Source organism: Dipodomys merriami, unplaced genomic scaffold (assembly GCF_024711535.1).
Source record: "Dipodomys merriami isolate MVZ:Mamm:240054 unplaced genomic scaffold, mDipMer1.0.p SCAF_50, whole genome shotgun sequence".
NCBI lineage: Eukaryota > Metazoa > Chordata > Mammalia > Rodentia > Heteromyidae > Dipodomys > Dipodomys merriami.
In genome coordinates, this window is record NW_027206069.1 from 2,113,096 (window position 1) to 2,139,615 (window position 26,520).

General features: G+C 45.9%; 1 protein-coding gene across 2 annotated transcripts in view; it reads right to left on the minus strand.

Moving 5' to 3' along the window:
- The window catches only part of Tecpr2 (tectonin beta-propeller repeat containing 2), an 80,442-nt gene extending 53,941 nt beyond the window's left edge, over positions 1-26,501 (minus strand). Inside the window, exons 1-5 of one of the 2 annotated variants that reach the window (XM_069997524.1) lie at positions 26,386-26,501; positions 15,682-15,763; positions 14,711-15,000; positions 3,809-3,937; positions 2,945-3,076 (exon numbers count right to left, since the gene is read on the minus strand). In XM_069997524.1, the coding sequence (XP_069853625.1) occupies positions 2,945-3,076; positions 3,809-3,937; positions 14,711-14,929 (480 nt within the window). In that variant the 5' untranslated portion in view covers positions 14,930-15,000; positions 15,682-15,763; positions 26,386-26,501. The remainder of the gene's footprint in view (positions 1-2,944; positions 3,077-3,808; positions 3,938-14,710; positions 15,001-15,681; positions 15,764-26,385) is intronic. The other variant, XM_069997525.1, reaches the window with a different exon arrangement.
- Between the last annotated feature and the right edge of the window lie 19 nt (positions 26,502-26,520).

The window sequence follows — 26,520 nt, forward strand, 5'->3', positions numbered from 1 at the left end:
ACATATTGGACACTATGTTGAAAATGAACTACACAATTTATGGGTGGGAGATGGGAAGGAAAAATTGGGAGAGATTTGAGGGAAAGGGTGACATTGTCCAAAAAGAAATGTACTCTCGGGCTGAGAATTTGGCTTACTGGTAGAATACTTGCCTAGCATGCATGAAACCCTGGGTTCAATTCCTCCATACCACATAAATAGAAAAAGCTGGAAGTGGTACTATGTCTTAAGAGGTAGAGCACTAACCTTGAGCAAAAGGAGGTCAGGAACAGTGCCCAGGCCCTGAGTTCAAGCCCAAGGACTGGCAAAAAGAAAAAAGAAGGGCTGGGAAGGTGGCTCAGTGGTAGAGCGCTTGTCCTGCATGCATGAGGCCCTGGGTTCAATTCCTCAGCACCACATAAGCAAAAAAGAAAAAAGCCGGAAGTGGCGCTGTAGCTCAAGTGGTAGAGCGCTAGCCTTGAGCTGAAGAGCTGAGGGACAGCGCCCAAGCCCAGAGTTCAGGCCCCACAACCGGACCCCAAAAAAAAAGAAAAGAAAAGAAAAAGAAATGTACTCATTACCTTGCCCACGTAATTGTAACCCCTCTGTATGGTATTTTCACAACTAAAAAAAAAAAAAAAAAAATGTACTCTTTACCTGACTTATATAACTGTTACCTCTCATCACCATTATAACAAAAAATAAGAAGTGGTGTTGTGGCTCAAGTGGTAGAGCGCTCACCTTGAGCTGAAGAGCTCAGGGACAGCGCCCAAGCCCAGAGTTCAAGGATTTACTGCTCTACTGCCGGGGGGGGGGGGGGGGGGGGGGGGGGGGGGGGGAGGAAGGAGAAGGATTGGGATTGGGGGGGAGGGGGGAGGCTGGGAACAGATGTAAAGGGTAAACCAAAGGAGGAGGCTGCAATGCTTGGTAAGAAATGTATGCATTATCCTGCCCATGTAATTGTAACCCCTCTGTACAGTATGTTCACAAATAAAATTAAATTAAATTAAAAAAAAAAGGATTTACTGCTCTATAACAACAAAAAATATATAAAATGAAATAATTTAAAAAATGTTTTTAGTAAATACTTCAAAGAAGTGAAATCTGTAAAGATTTAAGCAGAAATAAATTACACTATGAGTATTAGAGCTTAGGGACAGTGCCTAAGCCCCAAGTTTAAGCTCCACAAAAATGACCAAAAAAAAAAAAAAGCAATTTGTAAAATATAAAATTTATAAACTTATAAAATATAAAATTCCACTCTTGCCAGGTGCCGGTGGCTCACGCCTGTAATCCTAGCTACTCAGGAGGCTGAGCTCTGAGGATCACGGTTAAAAGCCAGCCTGGGCAGGAAAGTCTGTGAGACTCATCTTCAATAAACCACCAGAAAACCGGAAGTGGCGCTGCGGCTCAACTGGTAGAGCGCTTGCCTTGAGCTGAAGAGTGCAGTGACAGCATCCAAGCCCAGAGGAGATCAAGCCCCAGGACCGACCCAAAAAAAAAAAAAAAAATCCACTCTTATCATTTGTTTTGAAATTATAGTTACTTTCACAAAGATGTTATTTATGGTAACATATAACAAATTTATTATTTCAAAAATCAATACTTTTACGTTTCTAACATGGTATAGTTGGTAAGATATAACCCATACAAACAAAAATTCTCTGGAGTGTCTTTTTAAGAATATAAGAGGTCTTGGGCTGGGAAGGTGGCTCAGTGGTAGAGCGCTTGCCTTGCATGCCTGAGGCCCTTGGTTCAATTCCTCAGCACCACATAAGCAAAAAGAAAAAAGCCGGAAGTGGCACTATGGCTCAAGTGGTAGAGCGCTAGCCTTGAGCTGAAGAGCTGAGGGACAGCGCCCAGGCCCAGAGTTCAGGCCCCACGACCGGACCCCCCTCCCCCAAAAAAAAAAAAAAAAAAAATATATATATATATATATATATAAGAGGTCTTGAGAGCAGAAAGAACTACTGCTAGAGAGTATCTGACAAAGATTCAATCTTAGACCACAGAGAGTGAAATGAAAGCCATTCAGCTAAAAACTGATATTCTTAGACTCTAACATTGCCAATGAAGACTACATAACCAAACCAAACCAAACCAAACCAAACAAATCCATAAGCAATCCTAAATCCCTACTGACAGTAGGAAAGGAATAAGCTTTGGAGCTGAACCTCAATTCAAAGTGAACCTGCCAGGCCTGAGCTCGTGCCCCTGGGCTGGTTGCTAAGCAGCTCCCAACACCGTTTGAGGATTAAATAATGTAACAAATTCCTTAAGGGCCAGGCACAGGTGGCTCAACTCCAGAATGCTAGCTACTCAAGAGGCTGCGATCCAAGGATCATGGTTTGAAGCCAGCTGGGGCAGAAAAGTCCATGACACTCTTATCTCCAATTAATCACCAGAAAACCAGAAGTGGTGGTGTGGCTCAAAGTGGTAGAGCACTAGCCTTAAGCAGAAGAGCTCAGGGATGGTGCCCAGACCCCGAGTTCAAGCCCCAGAACAGGCACAAAAATAATAACACTGAAGAAGTGAACGTTCCAGCAGGCTAATTCTTTAGTCACAGAAGTAAGACCTTACAAAATACTGGAAAAGCCCATGAAAAAAAATGTTAAAAATATCTATTGACAATAAAAAGGGACTATAGTCAGGAATATAGCTATCTAGCTAAAATATATTTTGGAATATCACCATTTCTAATATAAAAATAGCCAGGGGCTGGGAAGGTGGCTCAGTGGTAAAGTGCTTGTCTTGCATGCATGAGGCCCTGGGTTCCATTCCTCAGTACCACATACGCAGAAAAAGCCAGCAATGGTGCTGTGGCTCAAGTGGTAGAGCGCTAGCCTTGAGCTGAAGAGCTGAGGGACAGTTCCCAGGCCCAGAGTTCAGGCCCCACAACTAGCAAAAGAAATAAATAAAAATAAAAAATAAAAATAGCCAACAATATTTCTGAAAGTAATTTTACCTGATCTAGGTCCAGAGAAGAATAAACAATTTTCCCTTTGTCATCTCCCGAAAATAACTTCATTCCATTGGGGCTCCAAGCCAGAGCTGTGATGCTATGCTTGTGAAAACCAGTGACATCAAATCTCCGAAGCTATGAATGAACAATAAAAACACACAAGGAAGAGGATTAGGCAGTAACTGGGGCTATGTGGACATCACTTATTTATGGAGAGCTAGTCTTCCATACAGAATCCTGTACAAGGCAATGTCTGTCTGTTCATACTGAAAACTCAGAGACGTGGGGCATAGTGGTATACTCATGTAATCCCTGCACTCAGGAGGCTAATGCAGGAAAACCAGGAGTCCAACCTGGGCTACATAGCAAGATCTTGTCTCAAACAACAAACACAAGTACCTGTCACCCTGGCTATGCCAGAAGTATAAATAGGAGGATCGATGTCCAGGGGTGGCCCAGTAATAAATTCAAGACCCCTATTTGAAAAATAGCTAAAGACGAAAGTGCTGAGGGTGTGGCCCAAGCAGTAACATGCCTACCTAGTAAGAGAAAGGCCCTAATTTCAAACCACAGTACCACCAAAAAAATAAAGAACAGGACAAACCTCATAAGAACAGAGCAAGATGCAGAGTTCAGGCCCCACGACCGGACCAAAAAAAAAAGAACATAGCAAGAGGGTATTAGGCAAACTTGAAAATATTCCTATGTGTTTTATGCCACGCAGGAACAGAAATGTTATTCAGTTATTATAAACAGCACAGCGTTCTGCTCAGAATAAGTTTTCTAGGCAGATGAGGACTTCTCATTTTTAAAATCCCTGAGGAATTTGCCACAAAGTGAAGACATACTAATAGTCTGAGTACCCACTTGTTTATTTCTCCCAGGCAATGAAGACACAAGTTGAAAAATCGCCACCCGCCCTGAGGCGGTGCCAGCTGCCACCAGGTCATCAAAGCAGCTCAGCAGCTTCACCACGGTGATAGACTCCGTCTTCCCCTGAAAGAGGAAATGTGGAAAACAAAGAGACCTGTGAGCAGACAGCATTTAAAATACACAGCAAGGAAGGCATAACCAAAGGAGTCTAGATGTATTTAGCAGCAGCCCATATGTTCCTGTTGGAAATGTATTCAAGCCAGAAAGACACGTAAACCTCTTAAAATCTTATTTTCCTTGATAGGAAAATAAGATATTTTTTCTTATATTAAAATAAACAGAAGGGCTGGGAAGATGGCTCAGTGGTAGAGCACTTGCCTTGCATGCATGAGGCCCTGAGTTTGATTCCTCAGCACCACATAAGCAGAAAAAGCTGGAAGCAGCGCTGTGGCTCAAGTAGTAGAGTGCGGAAGTGGCGCTGTAGCTCAAGTGGTAGAGCGCTCGCCTTGAGTTGAAGAGCTGAGGGACAACGCCCAGGCCCAGAGTTCAAGCCCCGCGACTGACAAAAAAAAAACAACTATATAGAGCACGTGGGCTGGGAAGATGGCTCAGTGGTAGAGCGCTTGCCTTACATGCCTGAGGCCCTGGGTTCGATTCCTCAGCACCACGTAAGCAAAAAAGAAAAAAGCCAGAAGTGGCGCTGTGGCTCAAGTGGTAGGGCGCTAGCCTTGAGCTGAAGAGCTGAGAGACAGCACCCAGGCCCAGAGTTCAGTCCCCACGACCGGACCCAAAAAAAAAAAAAAAAGTAGTAGAGTGCTAGCCTTGAGCTGAAGAGCTGAGGGACAGCGTCTAGGCCCAGAGTTCAGGCCCCACAACCAACAAAAAATAAAATAAGATAAAATAAAATAAAATAAAATAAACAGAAGGTGCTGGGAATGTGGCTTAGTGGTCGAGTGCTTGTCTCATATGCAGGAAGCCCTAGGTTTGATTCCTCAGTACCACATAAACAGAAAAAGCCAGAAGTGGCACTGTGGCTCAAGTGACTGAGTGCTAGCCTTGAGCAAGAGTCTAGGCCCTGAGTTCAAGTCTCAGGACAGGCAATAAATAAAGTAGTGGGGCACTAGTGGCTCGTGCCTGTAATCCTAGCTACTCACGAGGCTAAGATCTGAGGATCATGGGTTAAACCAGACCAGGCAGGAAAATCCGGAAGACTCTGTTTTTGTTTTTCTTGTCCGTTGTGAGACTTGAACTCTGGGCCTAGGTGTTGTCCCTCAGCTTTTCAGCTCAAGGCAAGCACTCTACCACTTGAGCCACAGTGCCACTTCCAGTTTTCTGATGATTAATTGGAGGTAAGAGTCTCACAGACTTTCCTGCCAAGTTTGGCTCTGAACTGCAAACCTCAGATCTCAGCCTCCTGAGTAGCTAGGATTGCAGGCTTGAACCACTAAAGCCCGGCTTGATATTTACGCTTTTTAAAATTTTTCTTGCTAGGGCTGGGAAGGTGGCTCAGTGGTAGAGCGCTTATCTTGCATGCCTCAGGCCCTGGGTTCGATTCCTCAGCACCACATAAGCAAAAAGGAAAAAAAAAGCCGGAAGTGACGCTATGGCTCAAGTGGTAGAGCTCTAGCCTTGAGCTGAAGAGCTGAGGGACAGAGCCCAGGCCCAGAGTTCAGGCCCCACGACTGGACCAAAAAAAACAAAACAAAACAAAACAAAACAAAACAAAACAAAACAAAACAAAAAAAATTTTCTTGCTCTTCTCTACATGATCCTTTTGTTTTTTAAGCACATTTTTAAGACTTGTTTTAAATAGTAGGTTCACCATCTGATTTTCTTTGTGTGTGTGTGTTTGCTGGTCCCGGGGCTTCAAATCAGGGTCTGTGCTATCCCTGAGCTTCTTTTGCTAAAGACTAGCATTCTACCACTTGAGCCACAGCTCTACTTCCAGCATTTTTGCTGGTTATTTGGAGGTAAGAGTCTCAAAGACTTTCCTACCCTAGCTGGCTTCAGACTGCGATTCTCAGACCTCAGCTTCCTAAGCAGCGAGGATCACAGGAGCTGGCTGAATGGTCATTTCTGTTGTCTACTGATTCCCTTTGAATGGGGCGTACTTCCATGTTTCTCGGTAGGCCTTGCAATTTTCTTGCTATTGTTGAAAACAATGTTTGGATCTACTAATAATTTAGAAAGTCAGATTCTGCACAACTGCTTTGATCTTGCTAAGATGTATGACATTTTATATTCTGATACAGTAATTTATATAGTCTACCAAATATGTAGGAATACTCTCCACACTCTCCATAGCAAGTGTAGTGTTATAGCTATGCAAACTAAAGCAGGCCATAGTCCTGGCTCTCTGAAATTCGCTTAGCTGCAGCAATGAGGCATGCACAGGAAAAGCCGCCCACAACAAGAGGAGGTGGTGATGACAGAGCTAACTTTCATCTGGAACTCTGCAGCTTCCAGGGCATCTTCACAAGCTATAAATACATCCACTGTCATATTGGGATACAGTTAAGAGGTTTGGTCCTTAAGCTGTAAGATAGAGGAGAGGGATCTTGCTAGTGTTACCAGTCAGATGTTTCTGATATTCATAATAAGAAGCAGCATACTAAAAGTTACAATAGTTTAGATTATTATTCGTTAGTATGGGGCTAATTATTACTTTTAATAGTAAGGAACTATTCTAAGGCCAGGTGTTTCTGGCTCAGGCCTGTAGTCCTACCTACTCTGAGGGCTGGGATCTGAGGATCAGAGTTTGCAGCCAACCCAAGGCATAAAATCTATGAGACTTTTATCTGAAACTAACCAGGAAAAAAAAAGCCAGAAGTGGAGGTGTAGTTCAAGTGTTAGAGCACCAACCTCAAGTAAAAAAGTCAAGGAAAAACAGGCCCTGAGTTCAAGCCTCAGTACCAACATCAAAAGTGTTTGTCTTAGGCTGGGTGCTGGTGGCTCACACCTGTAAATCCTAGCTATTCAGGTTGAGATCTGAGAATCATGGTTCAAAGCCAGCCCGGGCAGGAAAGTCCATGAAACTCTTATCTCCAATTAACCACTAGAAAACTGAAATTGGTGCTGTGGTTCAGGCAGTAGAGTACTGGCCTTGGGCTGAAGAGTACAGGGACAGCACCCAAGCCCAGAGTTCAAGCCCCACAACTGACACACACACACACACACACACACACACACACACACACACACACACACACACACACACACACACACACACACACACACACACACACACACACACACACACACGTTTTGCTTTAAAGCCATCTCTTTCTTTTCTTTCACGGAGGTCCTAGGGCTTGAACTCGGGGCCTAGGTGCTGTCCCTGAGATTTTGTGCTCAAGGCTAGCACTCAAGCACTTGAGCCAAGCTCCAATTCTGACTTTTTACTGGTTAATTAGATTAAGAGTCTCACAGACCTTCCTTCCCAGGCTGGCTTTGAACTGTAATCCTCGTACATCAGCCTATTACATAGCTAGGCTAAAAGGTGTGAGCCACTGGTTCCTGACTATTACATACATGGCTACTTATAGCACATGAACAGCCTGGAGTTACAAAATAAGCATCTATAGATAGATCCCCATCTAGCTTGGAAAAGGGATCATTTACATCACCTTTGAGGCTCCATATGCCTCTTCCTGACTGCATGGCCCTACTGAAAACCACACTCTTCATTTTAGGATTAAACATTCTCTGCTTTTAGCATTATAGCTCCCACACATGTACATGTGAATCATTGCATTTCTCTTCTTTTCCTTTAGGTCCAAGACCGGGACTCAAACTTAAACTCAATACCTGCCGTTTTCACTCATTGGCTAGTGGTCGGTCTACCAACTGAGCCATGCCTCCAACCCCTGTAACATGTGCCTGTTACAGGTCTGGCCCGGACCTACACACTCCGTGATCTTAAGTGTCTTGCTATTCATCAGCCTAGAGAAGAGGGTTTTTTTTTTGTTTTTGGAAAATCTTTTTATTATTATTGTGAAAATACTGCACAGAGGGGTTACAATTACATGGGCAAGATAATGAGTACATTTCTTATGAAGCATTGTAACCTCCTCCTTTTGTTACCCCTTCCTATCCCATCCTCCCCCGTCCCCCTCCAACTCTCCCCCCCCACCCTCTCAACCCCCCCACCCCCGCCACCAAAGTTGTAAAGTTCATTTTGGACATAATGACTTGTACGTCTCATTGTTGCAATGGGTCCACCTGTATCACTATTTAAACGATTTGTTTTTTCCCTTCCCCTCCACAAATTATAACAACATCAAATACAGTGAAAGCAGGCGTTATACCGTGGGAGAGGGACATAAAAGCAATAAAGAAATAATCTTATAAATGTGTTAGAAACAATCGCATGAAAGAAAAAAACATTTGAATACATATCTTAGGGTTCATTTCCCGAACATCAACATATCTGACCTTTTCTGCTTGACTCAGACATATACTAGTTATTGCAAATAAGGGAAACCATGGGACCTATGTTTCTTTGGGCCAGGCTTACTTCACTTAATATAATTTTTTCCAAGTCTTTCCATTTCCTAACAAATGGGGCAATGTCATTCTTTCTGATGGAGGCATAGAATTCCATTGTGTATATATACCACATTTTCTTGATCCATTCATTTACTGAGGGGCATCTGGGTTGGTTCCATATCTTAGCTATGGTAAATAAGGTTGCAATAAACATAATTGTGCTGGTAGCTTTAGTGTGATCTTGTTTGTGAACATTTGGGTAAATGCCCAAAAGTGGGATTGCTGGGTCATAGGGGAGCTCTATGTAGAGTCTTTTGAGGAAGCTCCATATTACTTTCCAAAGTGGTTGAACAAGTTTACACTCCCACCAACAATGCAGTAAGGTTCCCTTCTGTCCACATCCCCTCCAGCATCTGTTGTTATTAGAGTTCTTGATTATAGCCATTCCAACTGGGGTGACGTGGTATCTCAATATTGTTTTGATTTGCACTTCTTTTATGGCTAGAGAGGTTGAGCATTTCTTCATGTGTCTATTTGGCCATCCTGAGAAGAGGTTTTATGTCTACAAAAAGTAGGCTGACGTGAAGCCAAAAAGCCAACTTGTTAATTTTACCATGAAGTTACTGGTCATAAAAACCAGAACACTCAAGAGGTCTGGCCTATATGTGCTTTCCTCATTGACCAATCAACATAGAAAGCAAAGACCAGCCCAAAAGCTATGAGAGGAGGTGAGAGGTTGCTGTGCACAGAGCACAGCACACCAGTCCGGGCACAGAGCACATCGGGGTCAGAGCACTTGCAAGTCGCCCTGCTGCTCAGGAGGTCCATGCTGGTGTTAAGTCTTCCTATGTAACACAGACGGTCCTCACTCTCCTCTGCTATACTCTCTTCTGATAGGGGGACAGTCCCATCTTAGTCTGGCTGGGAGACATACCCATACGATGACCCTATAGGATGACTTTGCCTGTCAAGGATCTCATCTATTGTGTTTCCCTTGGCTTCTTCCTTCATTTCTAACTCCCTAAGGGGAATGTGCTGCTGCCCTCCTGATAACAACAAAATTTCCTCAAGCAGAAATCTTGAGGAAGAAAGTATGTGTGTGAGTACTGGGACTTGAACTCAAGGCTTGGGCACTGTCCCTGAGCTGTTATGCTCAAGGCTGATGCTCTCCTACTAGAGCACCTTCACTTCTGTAAGTCAGGGATAGGGATGGATGGGTAGTCTCATGGATTTCCCTGCCTAGGTTGACTTTGAACCTTTAACTTCAGATTGCAGACTTGTGAGTGGTTAAGATTATAGCTGTCAACCTAAAAAAGTCCTGCCTTGAAAGGTGTCAGGACTGGCATCGGCTACCTGCTTAGGCACCTTGGCAGTCCACTTTCCCTTTCTACGCAGGACACAACCACATCAGGACAATGTGCTCTTTGTGAGTATATTCATGAGAACCATGAAGTCTGACAAAGCTCTTTTTTTTTTCTTTTTTTTTTGGGTCCGGTTGTGGGGCCTGAACTCTGGGCCTGGGCGCTGTCCCTCAGCTCTTCAGCTCAAGGCTAGCACTCTACCACTTGAGCTACAGCACCACTTCCGGCTTTTTTCTTATGTGGTGCTGAGGAATCGAACCCAGGGCCTCGAGCATGCAAGGCAAGTGCTCTACCACTGAGCCACCTTCCCAGCCCCCTGACAAAGCTTTCTTCACGAGTTTCTTTTGGTAGGCCAAAGCTTAATCATCAGCCAACTGCTAGCATTCTAAATAACTACTAAATCTGAAATATTTGTAAAGACTAAGAATTCATAGGTTGTTTTGCTAATTTTCTTCTTTCCCAACGAAGACTGAATATTTATACAGTCTGCTGATGAACTCAACATTATATAAAGGAATCTACTTTCCTGAAATAATTTTCCTAACTCCACAGCAAAATGGAGTCAAGAATGAAACGTGGAGTTTTAAGGACCCACACAATAGAGGAACTGAATAAGGGGAATAGAACATGCCAGTTTGTACCAGTAAAGTGACAATGTTACAATCTTTCTCTTCTCCTCCCCCATCTTCCTCTCCCCTTTTCCTTCCTTTTGGGGCTAGGAGTTAAACCCAGTTTCCAAAGCATGCAAAGCAAGTGCTCCATTACTGAGCTGTGTCTCAGCCTCTGCTAACTAGATGAAATGAGAAAAGGGATTCAGTTTCACTTTTCCACTGATATTTATATCCAATTGTCCCATGACACTCATTGGGAAGTAACCTGGCGGTTACTTCCACAAGAAAAGCCAAGGAAAGGCATTAGGTAATTGTGCCTTGGGTTCACAGGTGAGATAAAAACTCTAATTTCTACATCACTTTAGAAAATGCAATAGAGCCGGGCGCCGGTGGCTCACGCCTGTAATCCTAGCTACTCAGGAGGCTGACATATGAGGATCGCGGTTCAAAGCCAGCCTGGGCAGGAGAGACTGTGAGACTCCTATCTCCAATAAACCACCAGAAAACCGGAAGTGGTGCTGTAGCTCGAGTGGTAGAGCGCTCGCCTTGAGCTGAAGAGCTGAGGGACAGCGCCCAGGCCCAGAGTTCAAGCCCCACGACCGACAAAAAAATAAATAAATAAATAAATAATGCAATAGATTTAAGCCAATGAGACACACATGCCATTCTGAAGCATTACTTTTTGTTGTTGTTGTTGGACGTGGGGCTTGAACTCTGGGCCTGGGTGCTGTCCCTCAGCTCTTCAGCTCAAGGAGAGCACTCTACCACTTGAGCCACGGTGTCACTTCTGGTTTTCTGAGTAGTTTATTGGAGATAAACATCTCACAGACTTTCCTGCCCAGGTTGGCTTTGAACCGTGATCATCTGATCTCAGCCTCCTCAGTAGCTAGGATTACAGGTGTGAGCCACTGATACCCAGCAACATTACCTTTTTGAATAGACAATACCCAAGCTCAGGACCCTTCTGTTCTCCTATGGAAATCCTCTACCTCAGTTAGATCAGCACAGCATGATGGTTCCTCCTCCATCAGGTCTTTGTTCCAGTGCTACCTTCTCTGCTGGACCTTTCCTGGACTTTGCAACCATCCCTCTTGGCACTACCTAGCTCACTCACCGCTTTATTCTCCTATGCCTTGTTTATGTTTCTGTTTTTTTTTTTTTTTTTTGGGGGGGGGGATCCGGTCGTGGGGCCTGAACTCGGCCTGAGCACTGTCCTTCAGCTCTTCAGCTCAAGGCTAGCACTCTACCACTTGAGCCACAGCGCCACTTCCGGCTTTTTTCTTTTTTTGCTTATGTGGTGCTGAGGAATCGAACCCAGGGCCTCTGGCATTCAAGGCAAGCACTCTACCTCTGAGCCACCTTCCCAGCCTTGTTTATGTTTCTGTATGTTAACTTCTCTTACTTATTTTTACTGGTTCGTTCATTAGATTTAAGCTCCTCAAGGACAGAGACTGCCTACTGCGCTCTCAACTCCAGCTCCAGGACTTGTCATAGGCCAGGAACACCCAGAGCACTCCATGAATGCTTGCTGAAGGATTCACAGGGAGAGGCTGCAGAGATAAAAAGCAGCGTTTTCCAGCAGTCTGCTGTGATCAGCACATGACACATGCAGTTAGTCCTGAAGGCAAACCCATGGAATTTCAGTGACTGAATACTAAAAGATAGCATACATTTAGTTTCAAAACAAAAATTAGAAACTTCAGTCAAGTAATCTTTTTTTGGTCCGTGCTCACACATGTTCCAGCCATACACTTAACAAGCTTATAATATTTTTGTACCTTTTTTTTTTTTTTTTTTGGTGACTTGGCAGTTGCTAGGAAGAATTTCTTGTGCTTCTACCTGACTTCTCCCACTAACTTCTAAAGAAGGAAGCTTCCTTCAAAAGCACTGTTCTTAAAAACACATGCCAGACTATTTTACCACATGAAAGGTCAGCTTTCTTTTTCTTTTTTTTTTATTTTTGGAGCCAGTCCTGGGGCTTGAACTTAAGAGCCTGGGCATTGTCCATGAGTTTTTGTGTGCAAGGCTCAAGGCTAGTGCTCTAACACTGGACCATCAGCCACCAGTGCCTGGATTACTTATGATCTTTCAGCACAAAAGTGAATCTGTCTCAGAACATTTAAAATACTACTCATTGGCTGGGCACTGGAGGTTCATGCCTTTAATCCTAGTTAATCAGGAGGGTGAGAACTGAGGATCATTGTTAAAAGCCAGCCCGGGCAGAAAACTGAGACTTTTTTTTTTTGGTAGGTCATGGGGCTTGAACTCTGGGCATTGTCCCTCAGCAATTCAGCCCACAGCGAGTGCTCTACCACTCAAGCCACAGCATTACTTCTAGATTTCTGGTGGTTAATTAGAGGTAAGAGTCTCACGGACTTTGCTGCCCAGGCTGGCTTTGAACTGTGACCCTCAGATCCCAGCCTCCTGAGTAGCTTGGATTATAGGCATGAGCCACCAGTGCTCAGCCACTGTGAAACTCTTATCTCCAATAAACTACTCAAAAACAAAAACAAAAAAAAGCCACAAGTGGCACTGTGGCTAAAGTGGTAGAGTGCTTGCCTTGAGCAAAAAGAAGCTCAGGGACAGCATCCCAGCCCAGAGTTCAAGGCACAGGACTGGCCAAAAAGAAATGTGTGTATATGTGTGTGTGAACTGAAACAAACTCCAGGAAATGGAAACATGGGATTTTTGTTGTTGTTGTTGTTAAAAAATATATAGGTGGAGACACAGACACGGAGAGACAAAGGGTGAATAAATGCAGCAGAGGTACTCACTAGACACTATGTTGAAAATGAACTATAAAATGTATTCTTTACCTAACTAATGAAACTGTATTTTTTTTTTGGGGGGGGGGGAGGTCCGGCTGTGGGGCCTGAACTCTGGGCCTGAGTGCTGTCCCTCTCAGCTCTTCAGCTCAAGGCTAGCGCTCTACCACTTAAGCCATAGCGTCACTCCCGGTTTTTTTCTTTTTGCTTAGATGGTGCTGAGGAATCGAACCCAAGGCCTCAGGCATGCAAGGCAAGCGCTCTACCACTAAGCCACCTTCCCAGCCTCCTAAAGTAACTGTAATCCCTCTGTACGTCACCTTTTTTTTTTTTTTTTTTGTCAGTTGTAGGGCTTGAACTCTGGGCTTGGGCGCTGTCCCTCAGCTCTTCAGCTTGAGCCACAGCGCCACTTCCGGTTTTCTAGTAGTTTACTGGAGTCTCATGGACTTCCCTGCCTGGGCTGGCTTTGAACCTCGATCCTCAGATCTTAGCCTCTTGCGTAGCTAGGATGAGCCACCGGTGCCCGGCTGTACATCACCTTTATAGTAACTATGCATATATATAGACATGCATGTATGTGCATATACATATATGTATATACGTGTGCATATTTATATATAATCTTTCATGCATGGATTTATCAGAGGGTAAACTATGTACTCAATAAACAAAATGGGTAAATTACGGTTTATCAGTATCTGGTACCAGCCATTCCCCCACTATAAAACATCCCTAGCATCATCTACAATACAAAGACTGACCAGGGTTAGGGCAGAACACAATTGGTCAGGTTATCTGTGCTATAGAAGTAAAACTTATTTCAGATGTGCATAATCTGGCAATTTGGCAATATAATTATTTTTATAACAATTTCAAGACAGGGTTGGTAAGACAGCTCAGTGGTAGAATGCTTGCCTTGGATGCATGAGGCCCGGGCTCAATTCCACAGCACCACATAAGCAGAAAAAGCTGGAAGTGGCGCTGTGGCTCAAGTGGTAGAGCACTAGCCTTGAGCTGAAGAGCTCAGGGACAGTGCTCAGACCCAGAGTTCAGGCCTCACGACAAAAATAATAATAATTTCAAGACAGTATCTAGACATCATTCAAGTTAATCAAGGCACTTTAAGAAACATAAGTTAACAAACATATCTATTTCTAAAGTTTTCTAGTAAGTGTTCAATACTATAAAATGTTGTAAAGTAGCCAGGCGTTGGTGGCTCACACCTGTCAGCCTAGCTACTCAGGAGGCTGAGATCTGAGGATCGTGGTTCAAAGCCAGCCTGGACAAAAAAGTCCGTGAGACTCTTATCTCTAATAAACCGCCAGAAAACCAGAAGTGGCACTGTGGCTCAAGCGGTAGAGCACTTGCCTTGAGCTGAAGAGCTGAGGGAGAGTGCCAAAGCCCAGAGTTCAGGCCCCACAACCGACCAAAAAAACCCAAAAATGTTGTAAAGCAATAGGATTTTTTGAGACATGGAAAAAACATTGAAAACACCAATGACTTTACTTGTATTCTACTTAGTTAAAAATGGTTTAGAAGCATTGTTTGGGTGAGGGATGAAGCTATATTGTATGTAGAAACTCAGAAGTAAATTACCCTTTTCTAGAACACAAATGTGCTAAACCTCAAGCATGGTTCAGGCGTGCTAAGACTCAAAGAAGAGCAACTCACCTCAAAGTTGTACTTTTTCATCTGGTTGAGGTGCCGGCAGTACAGATATAGCATGCCGATGCTGCTGCCCACCGCAATGTAGTCCCCATTGGTATCCAGGGCCGTGAGGTAGACCACAATAGAGCGGAAACCCTTCTGGATCTTCGTGGGAATGGCATTGAGGAGATAGTATAAAGGGCAGAACTCTCTGAACGTAACAGGCTCTGACATGGATGCCATGACCAAGGTTTCCACAGATGGTGTTCAGGCAGGGAAAGGAATGTTTATTCCTCATGGAGGAGAACCTGGGGCTACAGAATAAGAAACAGTATCATATATGTACATATATAAATATATGTCATAATAAGGATTATTATACTGAATGGCTAGTCATGTCAAAAAGAAGTAATGTTTAATAGTGGAACATGGGTAGTACACTTGCCTAGCAAGTGAGAGGCAGTATTCAAACCCCAGTACTTCCAAAAAGAAATAAAACAGTGGAATATGGAATTTTCAGGCAGGAAAGAATTACAGCTTAAAGAAAGAAAGAAAGCTGGGCACTGGTGGTTCACACCTATAATCCTAGCTACTCAGGAGGCTGAGATCCAAGGATCACAGTTCAAAGCCAGCCTGGGCAGGAAAGTCTGTGAGACTCTTATCTCCAATTAACCACCAAAATGCTGGAAGTGGTGCTGTGGCTCAAAATGGTGGAATGTTAGTTTTGAACACAAAGAGGCTCAGGGACAGTGTCCAGGCCCTAAGTTCAAGCCCCAGGATGGCGAAGGAAGGAACAAAGGAAGGAAAGGTAAATTAGAAGCTACTAAAGATCACTTTAGAGCATTTTAATTCAAAAAGCACTTCGGAAAGTACCAGCCCCTAAGATTTATGTTGTAAATAGTATGGAAGAGGAGGAAAAGTTTAACAGTCTTTCTCATGATCTTGTCAGCCAGTCAAGTAACACAATAAAGAAATACAAAATCACCAATAATTACATGTTACTCCACGGGTCTTGATGAGAAGAGGGAGAGATCAGCATGGATTAATGTGAGTATGGAAGACTTCACTGGAAACATCCTGAGGTATGAAGCCCACCAGGTTGCACAGGATATGGAAGAGAAAGAGAAAAGTTCTTGCATATAAGCAGACAGTGAACCCACCCCAGATGCAGAAATGTGCTTCCTGTGGTAATGAAATGGTGAAGAAGCTGGTCCCCTACTACTCATGGCTGCCTCAGTGTTCAGAGTCCAGTCACCCAGCACCTCCCACATGGGCCCCCTGAGGGCCCCCATGCCCCTGTGCATGTGTGATACCAGGCTTCCCGAAGCAAGAAACTTTACCTTTGCCTGGCACACTGTGTTTAAGCAAGAGCTTACTTGCTCCTTTATCCTTGCCCTATCTGGAAAATAAGGTGGTATCACCCCCAGTACTGAGGACCAGAGAGTCATGAAATCCAACAAGAGACCATACAGCCAAGACTTGAATATAGGCCATTCCCTCCAAGGCCTAGATCCTTGGATACAGTTCTGATGGATAATCACCAGATTCAATCTGGAGGGATTTTAACCCTTTACATCTGTAGTAGAAATTTTTTAGGACACTGGATTTATAGTCTTTTTGATCTGTAGACCTTTTCTATATAGCTGACCAACGGACTTACGCTCCTTCTGATTAAATTCTTCCACCTCGTTTTCACCTAGGGTCCTTGCACTGGCTGCTTGGAGTGCTTTCTCTAGGCACTGTGTATCTTTTGCTGAAGAAGGGCCTCAGGCCCCAAAGTCTTGTCTGACTTTACCCACCCCAGCAAAGCACTAACACAATGGCTACTTTGCTTCTCCCACAGCGCCCTGCTTTCCTGTTCATGCATGTGTACCTACACACAGGCATACACCCACCCTCCCACACACAATCAGTAAACCCCATGGGAGCAGAGGCCACACCCACCCTACCCGTCCCCTTAGCCCAGCACCTGAAAAAGGGCTAGTGTGTGAGAGGCGTGGAGTCTGCTTTGGATAAGTAGGTAGATAATGGAAGAGGAAACTGTTTGGGGAAAGAATGAGTGACACACATCAAAGAGAGTCACAATACCACCTTTTGTTCATTACAGCCCAACCAAAGGCTAGCAAACAGCGTAAGATCCAGTTTTCCAAGCATTTCCAGAATAGTCACAACCACCAATGCACAGTAAAAATCTATGAAAGAGAAACTTCCTAAAGCCAAGCAAATATCCATATCACTCAGTTGATTATGAATGAACTTAATTAGCTAAGTACTGGTGGCTCACACCTGCAATCCTTGCTACTCAAGAGGCTGAGAGCTGAGGATCATGGTTCAAAGCCAGCCTGAGTAGGAAAGTCCATGAGCTTCTTATCTCCAGTACTAAACAAAGAAAGAGAGGAAAGAGGGGAAGGGAAGAGGGAAGCAGGCAAACAAGCAATTTGGACTGTGAGAGCACAGTCCATCAAGAGACAAAGATCAAAAGTTTATTTTTTGGTAGTATTCAGGATTGAAGTCTGGACCTGGTACTGTCTTTGAACTTCAGTTGTGGGACTTGAACTCTGGGCCTGAGCGCTGTCTCTCAGCTCTTCAGCTCAAGGCTAGCGCTCTACCACTTGAGCCACAGCACCACTTCTGGTTTTCTAGTGTTTTATTCAAAATAAGAGTCTCATGGACTGTGTTGCCTGGGTTGGCTTTGAACGGCAATCCTCAGATCTCAGTCTCCTGAGTAGCTAGGATTACAGGCATGAGCCACCAGCACCTGGCCTTGTCTTTGAGCTTTTGTGGTCAAAACTAGCACTTGGCTGGGTGCTGGTAGCTCATGCCTATAATCCTAGCTACTCAAGAGGCTGAGATCTGAGGGTTTCGGTTCAAAGCCAGCCCATGCAAGAAAGTCCATGAGACTCTTATCTCATGATCCTGGTTCAAAGCCAGCCCAGGCAACAAAGTCCATGAGACTCTTACCTCATTAGCCACCAGAAAGTCATAAGTGGTGCAGTGGCTCAAAGAGGTAGAGTAGTAGCCTTGAGTAAAAGAGCTAAGGGATAGAGCTCTCAGGCCCCAAGCTCAAGTGTATGACCAGAACACACACACACACACACACACACACACACACACACACACACACACACACACACACACACGCACTCAGGCCCCAAGTTCAAGTGTATGACCAGAACACACACACACACACACACACGCACACACGCACACACGCACACACGCACACACGCACACACGCACGCACTCGGGACTGGGAAGGTGGCTCAGTGGTAGAGCGCTTGCCTTGCATGCCTGAGGCCCTGGGTTCGGTTCAATTCCTCAGCACCACATAAGCAAAAAGAAAAAAGCCGGAAGTGGTGCTGTGGCTCAAGTGGTAGAGCGCTAGCCTTGAGCTGAGGAACAGCGCCCAGGCCTAGAGTTCAGGACTCATGACCGGACCCCAAAACAAAAAACAAAAAAACTAGCACTCTATCGCTTGAGCCACAGCTCTACTTCTGGCTTTTTGGTGGTTAATTGGAGATAAGAGTCTCACAGACTTTCCTGCCCCAGCTGGCTTTGAACTGGGATCCTCAGATCTCAGCCTCCTGAGTAGCAAGGACTGATTAATTAATTACATGTGTGATTACCCAAGCGTGGCTGGAAAAAACTATTTGGACAACAAACTTTCCTATTAGTACATTTTGTGCTCACATTGCCCGATTTACAACTAGCCCAGATACTCTACACTGCTCTAGCCAGGTCCAGACTCTCTGCCATAAAACTGCCCTTTCGAGACATGAGGCCGGTGGCTCATACCTGCAATTCTAGCTACTCAGGAGGACTAGATCTGAAGATGGTGGTTCGAGGCCAGCCTGGGCAGAAAAGTTCCCATGAGACTCTTATTTCTAATTAACTACTCAAAAACTAGAAGTACAGGGCTGGGAAGGTGGCTCAGTGGTAGAGCGCTTGCTGTGCATGCCTGAGGCCCTGGGTTCGATTCCTCAGCACCACATAAGCAAAAAGCCGGAAGTGGCACTGTGGCTCAAGTGATAGAGTGCTAGCCCTGAGCTGAAGAGCTGAGGGACAGCGTCCAGGCCCAGAGTTCAGGCCCCACAACCGGACCCCCACCCCCAAAAAAAAAAACAACTGGAAGTACAGTGTGCCTCAAAGTGGTAGAGTGCTAGCTATGAGCAAAAGAGCTCAGAGATAGCAAATGGCCCTGAGTTCAAGCCCCACAACTGAAAAACAACAACAAACAAAAACAAAAACAAAAACAAAAAAACCCTGCCTCTTCCCACTGTAGAAAAGCAGCATAAGCCGGGCGCTGGTGGCTCACGCCTGTAATCCTAGCTACTCAGGAGGCTGAGATCTGAGGATCGCGGTTCAAAGCCAGCCCGGGCAGGAGAGACTGTGAGACTCCTATCTCCAATAAACCACCAGAAAACCGGAAGTGGCGCTGTAGCTCAAGTGGTAGAGCGCTCGCCTTGAGCTGAAGAGCTGAGGGACAGCGCCCAGGCCCAGAGTTCAAGCCCCACGACCGACAAAAAAAAAAAAAAAAGAAAAGCAGCATAGTGGTTAATAATGACAGTGGGAAATGAACTGCTGGAAATAGAAACAAGAAGTTTTTCCTTTGTTGCTCTTTTTGTTCTTTTCTTTTTGTCATGTTTGTTCATTATCTGTCTTTGGGAGGGTAAAGGAGGCACAGAAATGGAGGGACAAAAGGTAAAAAAAAAATGTAGCAATGGTACTTCCTAGACACTGTGTTAAAAATAAATTATGTGTGGGGGCTGGGAAGGTGGCTCAGTGGTAGAGCGCTTGCCTTGCATGCCTGAGGCCCTGGGTTCAATTCCTCAGCACCACATAAGCAAAAAGAAAAAAGCCGGAAGTGGCACAGTGGCTCAAGTGGTAGAGCGCTAGCCTTGAGCTGAAGAGCTGACGGACAGGGCCCAGGCCCAGAGTTCAGACCCCAGGACCAGACCCAAAAAATAAATAAATAAATAAAAATAAAAAATGAATTATGTGATTTGCAGGTGAGGATGGGAAGGAAAAACTGGGTGAGGGAAGGGGTGACATTATTGAAAAAAAATGTCTTCTTTACCTGATTTATGTAACTGTAACCCCTCTATATGTTACCTTTATAAAATAAAAAAGTTAATGACAGTTGTGTAAAATAGACCTGTGCTCAAATCCCAATGATATTCTAAAACTATCTGTCTAGATCTCCATTCACCCACTGAAAATGAGGGTAATAAAACTGGCACCTGGGTTGGGAATGTGGCTTAGTGGTACAGTGCTTGCTTAGCATGCTTACCATGTTTGATTCCTCAGTACCACATGAACAGAAAAAGCCAGCCATTGGTGCTGTGGCTCAAGTGGCAGAGTGCTAGCCTTGACCAAAAGAAGCTCAGGGACAGTGCCCAGGCCCTGAGTTGAAGCCCTAGGACTGGCAAAAATAAAAAATAAACCCACCAAAAACCTACATCACAGATGCATTACACAGAATAAATAGGCAATGTCTAGAAGACACTTAACCTTATAACTTTATAATTTTTACAAAGCTGTTTGAACCACCCTGTCTAAACCATAACAAGGGCCCCCTTCCTTTTCCTCTGTCCATTCAGCCAAACCTGACCATTTTACTCCCTCATACACCTGGCATGCACCCCGTGGTCCTTCCCTTACACATTCTATGACACTACCATCTGCCTACCTCCCACTTCCTGCCCATGCCCTTGGCAAACAGGGATTCCCCACAGTGCAAAGCTGACCTGTCAGTCCCTGCCCAGCCAGCACTCTTCAGTGGCCCAACCCCCCTAAGCTATGGCCTAGGCACCACTGGCTTACAAGAACCTTGTGATGGGCCTTGACTGCCCCTCTTCAGCCCCAGGATCTGTAAGTTAACCCCTTCCCACCATAGTGAACTACTTCTAACTGTAATAACCTCCTTCCCTCACCTCCTGGTCACACACTCAACACTTTATCTCTACTAACCACTTGTCTTAGTCCATTTGCTATTGCTATAAATAGATAACATACAGTGATCTATACAGAAGCTCACAGCTTCAAAGGCAGAAAAGCTCAAGGTCAGGTGGCAAATCTGATGAATTTTTCCTTGTTGGTGCAAACTCTGAAGAGCCCCAAGGCCATGCAATGCATCAGAAAGTAAGTAAAACAAGTATGATACATCACGTCAGGTTTTTTTTCTCTTTCTCTTGTGTGTGTGTGTGTGTGCGCCCACGTGTGTACAGTAACGCGCACACGCACCAGTCCTGGAGCTTGAACTCAGGGCCTGGGCATTGGCCCTGACTTCTTTTATGCTAAAGGCTAGCACTCTACTACTTGAGCCACAACACCACTTCCAGCTTTTTCTGACTAGTTTATTAGAGATAAGAGTCTCACAGACTTTTCTGCCCTGGATGGCTTCAAACTCCAGTCCTCAGATCCATCTCTTAGGTAGCTAGGATTACAGGCATGAGCCACTGGTGGCCAGCTTACTTCAGGTTTTCCTTCCTGTTCATGAAGCCAGTAATACAATCATGGGGTCCCCATGACCTTATCCAATCCTAACTTCCTCTCAAAGGTCCCACCTCCAAATACAATTAGCATAAGACCTGGAGGACTAAGTGTCCAATATGTGAATTCTGGTGGACACACTCAAAGCATAGCTGAACTTTGCAATGGTTGGTGGAAGTACCAGGTATTTTACAACATCAGTGTTATTTCCTCTTTTAAAGTATTTTCTTCCTGGAGGCCAAGCCTGTAATTCCAGCACTCAGTTAGTTAACAAAGATCAAAAGTACCAGGCCAAAGCAGAATAGTGCCAGTAGCTCATGCCTATAATCCTAGCTACTCAGGAGGCTAAGATCTGAAGATCACGGGCTGAAGACTGAGCAGAAAAGTCCCCATAAGGCTCGTATCTCCAATTAACCACCAGAAAACTGGAAGTGGTACTGTGGCTCAAGTAAAAGGGAGCTATTCTTAAGCAAAAAAGCTCGGGGACAGCACCCAGCCCCTGAGTTCAAGCCCCACAATCGACATAAATAAATAAAAATAAAAATAAATCTTTGTCCTAAAACAACTCAGTCAAATCAAGACATTTAGTTTCCAAAAATTCATACTTCACTTACTTGAATCAATATGGTTCACTGACAACTTTATAATCTCTGCACAGGAGGGGCTTTGAAACTAATATCTCACTAAAAGGCCAGGGGGGAAATTTGCCTAGACCCTGCATTTGCACAGCAGGTATACTATTCTGAGATAAGACAGACAGATGTTTTGTGGCTTAGAAATGTTTTAATAGATATTATAGAAAAACAGGATCCCTAGAACTGTCTTCTTGGAAAACTGAAATACTACCAAAGCAACTTCCAAATGTACAAAGAAAAAGCACAGAAGGGATTAAAAACTGTCACAAATCCACCACAGGAAACAGAATAACCAACTTTTGTATCGCTTCTCCAAGTTAAAGTTCTGGCACTTATTCTTTTTTTTCTTTTTTCGGTTGTGCAGCTTGAACTCTGGACCTGCTCACTGTCCCTCAGCTCTTCAGCTCAAGGCTAGCACTCTACCACTTGAGCCACAGCATCACTTCCAGTTTTCTGAGTGGTCTATTGGAGATAAGAGTCTCATGGCTTTTCTTGCCCAGGCTGGCTTTGAAGGGCAATCCTCAGATCTCAGCCTTCTGAGTAGCTAGGATTAAAGGCATGAGCCACCGGCGCCCGGCCTGGCACACACTCTTGATTCCTCCATTCCTTTAACCTATACCACCCATCTTCCTGTCCCAGAAATTCTCCTTCCAAACCCACCTCACCTCTGCCCTTTCTCATCAGCTCCAGAATGGAGCCTCACTGGACACGGCTCTCTCATCTGCACTATAAGCTGAGTGTGACAGCACGTGCCTAGGATTCCAGCTATGTAAGAGACATAGGCAGGAAGACTGTGATATGATGCTGATCCCAGGAAAAAAAGAACACGAGAACTTTGCTGGAAGATAAAGCAAAAAAAGTGGGAGACTGGCCAAAGTAGAGTACCTGCTTAGCAAGTGCAAGGCCCCATAAGAGAGCTATTGAGTGAATAAACAAACTAAAATACCAACCTCAGGTTTCACTGGAAAATAACACTCTCTTGCTGGTCGCTGGTGGCTCACACCTGTAATCCTAGCTACTCAGGAGGCTGAGATCTGAGGATCACGGTTCAAAGCCAGCCCAGGCAGAAAAGTCCATGAGACTCTTATTTCCAATAAACCACTAGAAAACCGGAAGTGGTGCTGTGGCTCAAGTGGTAGAGCGCTCGCCTTGAGCTGAAGAGTGCAGGGACAGAGCCCACACCCAGAGTTCAAGCCCCGACCAAAAACAACCAAACAAACAAAAAACAACAACAAAGAATACTCTCAATCCAAACGCATCATTTATTTATGTGTTTGTTAGTGGTACTAAAAGTTGACCCCAGGGGCTGGAAAGGTGGCTCAGTGGTAGAGCGCTTGCCTTGCATGCATGAGGCCCTGGGTTCGATTCCCCAGCACCACATAAGCAAAAAAAAAAAAAAAAAAAAGTTGACCCCAGACCTGGGAATGTGGCTAGGTGGTACAGCGCTTGCCTAGCATGCACGAAGCCCTGAGTTCCATTCCTCAATACCACATACACCGAAAAAGCCGGAAGTGGTGCTGTGGCTCCAGTGGTAGAGTGTTAGCCTTGAGCAAAAGAAGCTCAGCAACAAGCCGGGCGCTGGTGGCTCACGCCTGTAATCCTAGCTACTCAGGAGGCTGAGATCTGAGGATCGCGGTTCAAAGCCAGCCCGGGCAAGAAAGACCATGAGACTCCTATCTCCAATAAACCACCAGAAAACCGGAAGTGGCGCTGTAGCTCAAGTGGTAGAGCGCTCGCCTTGAGCTGAAGAGCTGAGGGACAGCGCCCAGGCCCAGAGTTCAAGCCCCACGACCGACAAAAAAAAAAAAAAAAAAAAAAAGAAGCTCAGCAACAGTGTCCAGGCTCTGAGTCTGAGTTTAAGCACCAGGACTGGGGGGGGGAAAAAAAAAAAAAAAAAGTTGAGCCCAGGCCTCCTGATTGCTTGCTAGGCAAGAGCTCTGCAGTTGGGCCATGTCTTCGGCCTTTTTATACTTTAGTTATTTGTGAAGTAGGCTCATTTTATTTTTGTTGTTGTTTTTGGTGCCAGTCCTGGGGCTTGAAGGCAGGGCCTGGGCACTCATTGGAAGTTGCTCAACTGTGTTGCTCAAAGCTGGCACTCTACCACTTAAACTACAGCTCTACTACTTCCAGCTTTTGATGAACAAAGGGCTTTCCTTCCTAGGCTAGCTTCGAACTGTAATCTTTAGATCTCAGCTTCCTGAGTAGCCAAGATTACAGGCACGAGCCACTGGTACCCAGCTTAGGTAGAATCACTTTAGGCCAAGGCCAGCCTGGGCTCTGGTCCTCCTATTTGTGCTTCCCCATGTCATTGGGGATGACAGCTCTGACCACAGTGCCCAGCCACTGGATGAGATGGAATTTCCAAAACTTTTATGTCCAGTAGCTCCATCTGTAATCCTAACTACTCTGGAGGCTGAGATCTGAGGATCATGGATCAAAGTGAGCCCAGGCGGGAAAGGATGTGAGACTCTTCTCTCCAATTAACCACCTACAAGCCAGAAATGGAGATGTGGCTCAAGGGGTAGAGCACCAGCCTTGAAAAAAATCAAGAGACAGCAACCATGCTGAATTCAAGCCCCAGTATCAACAAACATGCACAGGTAGGCAGACAAGCAGACAAAGAAAGACAGACAGACACACACACACACACATATATACACCCTCCATAATTGCCATCAAAGCCTATTTCATGTTGTGTATGACCATTTCCTGATCTGTTCTTCATCTTTCCAAGTTCAATCAATTGTTCTGCCTGATGCAGACTTCCAAGTTCCAGCAGCCATTTTGCTAAAATTAAATGGAGACTGATAATGACATGAGATTCCCTTTAAACCTGACTTATAACTTCTCTGTGAAAAACTAAAAACAAAGTGCAGCAAGGGCCAGTCTTCCAAGGTGGCTCAGTGGTAGAGTGCTTGCCTTGCATGCATGAGGCCCTGAGTTCAATTCCTAAACACCACCTAAGCAGAAAAGGTTTTAAGTGGTGCTGTGACTCAAGTGGTAGAGTGCTCACCATGAGCTGAAGAGCAGAGGGACAGCGCCCAGGCCCAGAGTTCGGGCCCTAGGACAACAACAAGAAGAAAAGGGCTGGGAAGGTAGCTCAGTGGTAGAGCGCTTGCCTTGCATGCATGAGGCCCTGGGTTCGATTCCTCAGCACCACATAAGCAAAAAGGAAAAAAAAGCCGGAAGTGGTGTTGTGACTCAAGTGGTAGAGCACTAGCCTTGAGCTGAAGAGCTGAGGGACAGCGCCCAGGCCCAGAGTTCAGGCCCCACAACTGGACCCAAAAAAAAAAAAAAAAAAAAAAGAAGAAGAAGAAGAAGAAAAGACAATATGGCTACAAAATAACTTACACCTACAAAGAGCTTCTCACCAGCCCTTCCTGGAGAAGGCCATACTTATTCCAGCTTCTCCACCCCTGGCTTCCAAACCAGTCCTGAAAACCTTAGCAGTGTTCCCTCTACAGGAGTCTTTGGCTTGAAAGATCCAAAACCAGACTATAATCTTTCTGACAACTGGCTCTGCAGGGCAAACCACAGCATGCCTAGGACTTGGCACAGTGGCTAGCATACAAGGGGCCCCAAGTAAATACCTGCTGAATAAATACACAGGATGTTAAGTCAGGTAACCAAAAAATAAAAATGTGTATCAATGTGCACTACATTATAAAAAGTCTTGCAGCTTGGCAGTCCCAGGACTCGCTGCCAATGCCTGGAATCTGGGTTTGGAGGTTTCCCAGAACTCCCTTCCTTGAAAGTTTCTAAGACCTTGCTGCAAGGGTACATTACCCCAGTGGGTGGAAAAGGGGAATACCTGCGCCAGTACCCCACATTCTACCAAGTAGAACAGAGACAGAAGAGAAGAAAATTCCTAAATCCCATTGCAAAAGACAGGAAGAACAAAGAACGGGGAAGAGGAAGGCAAGGAAGGTAGGTGACGGGACTAAGGGACTAGAGCCGGGAGCCCGGGGGTAGGGACGACAGCCGTCCCTGGGGCTGCCGGAGGCTGGGCGCCGCACGGAATACACAGCGTGACCCATTTAATCCTCCCTCCTCCCCCGAGGCAGAAGCTGCGGCCGTGCGCATTTCGGTGACGACGACACCAGCTCGTGAGGCGGCGGGCGCCTTCTCCCGCTCCGCGGGAAGGTGGGCGCCGCGACCGGCCCCGGCTCGGGCCGAGGGTACCATCCTTCAGCTCCCACGGAGCACAGGGGCCGCTCGCGCGTCCGCTCCGCGCGCGCCCACGGGACCGCCGCTGGGGGTCGGGCCGGGGCGGCGAGGGTCGGGGGCGGACGGCGCCGTCTGGACCGGGGCTGAGGCGCCCGGAGCGCGTGCCGGCGGGATGCCGCGGGGGGGCCGCAGGGCGCTCGGCGGCGGCGGACCCGGGCCCCCCGCCGAAGGCCTCCGGCTCCCCGCGGCCGACCACCGGCTCCGGCAGGCACTCGGCGAGCGGTGGCCTTGGGTCCCACCACTGAGGGGAGGCGGCGGGCCCGGAGGGCGGCGGGGACCCTCGTGGGCGGAGGCGGGGAGAGAGGCGGGGAGGGCGCGGGGCTGGGGGGGGGGTGCCAGACTCACCTCCCGCAGCGGCCCCTCCGGACTCGTCGGCCCCGCCGGGCCCGTGGAGGCGGGATGGACGCGGGGCCGCGGGGGCTGCCGGGAGCCCGTTCCCTTGGCAACGGGTACCGCCCCCGGGAGCGACAGCTGACTGGG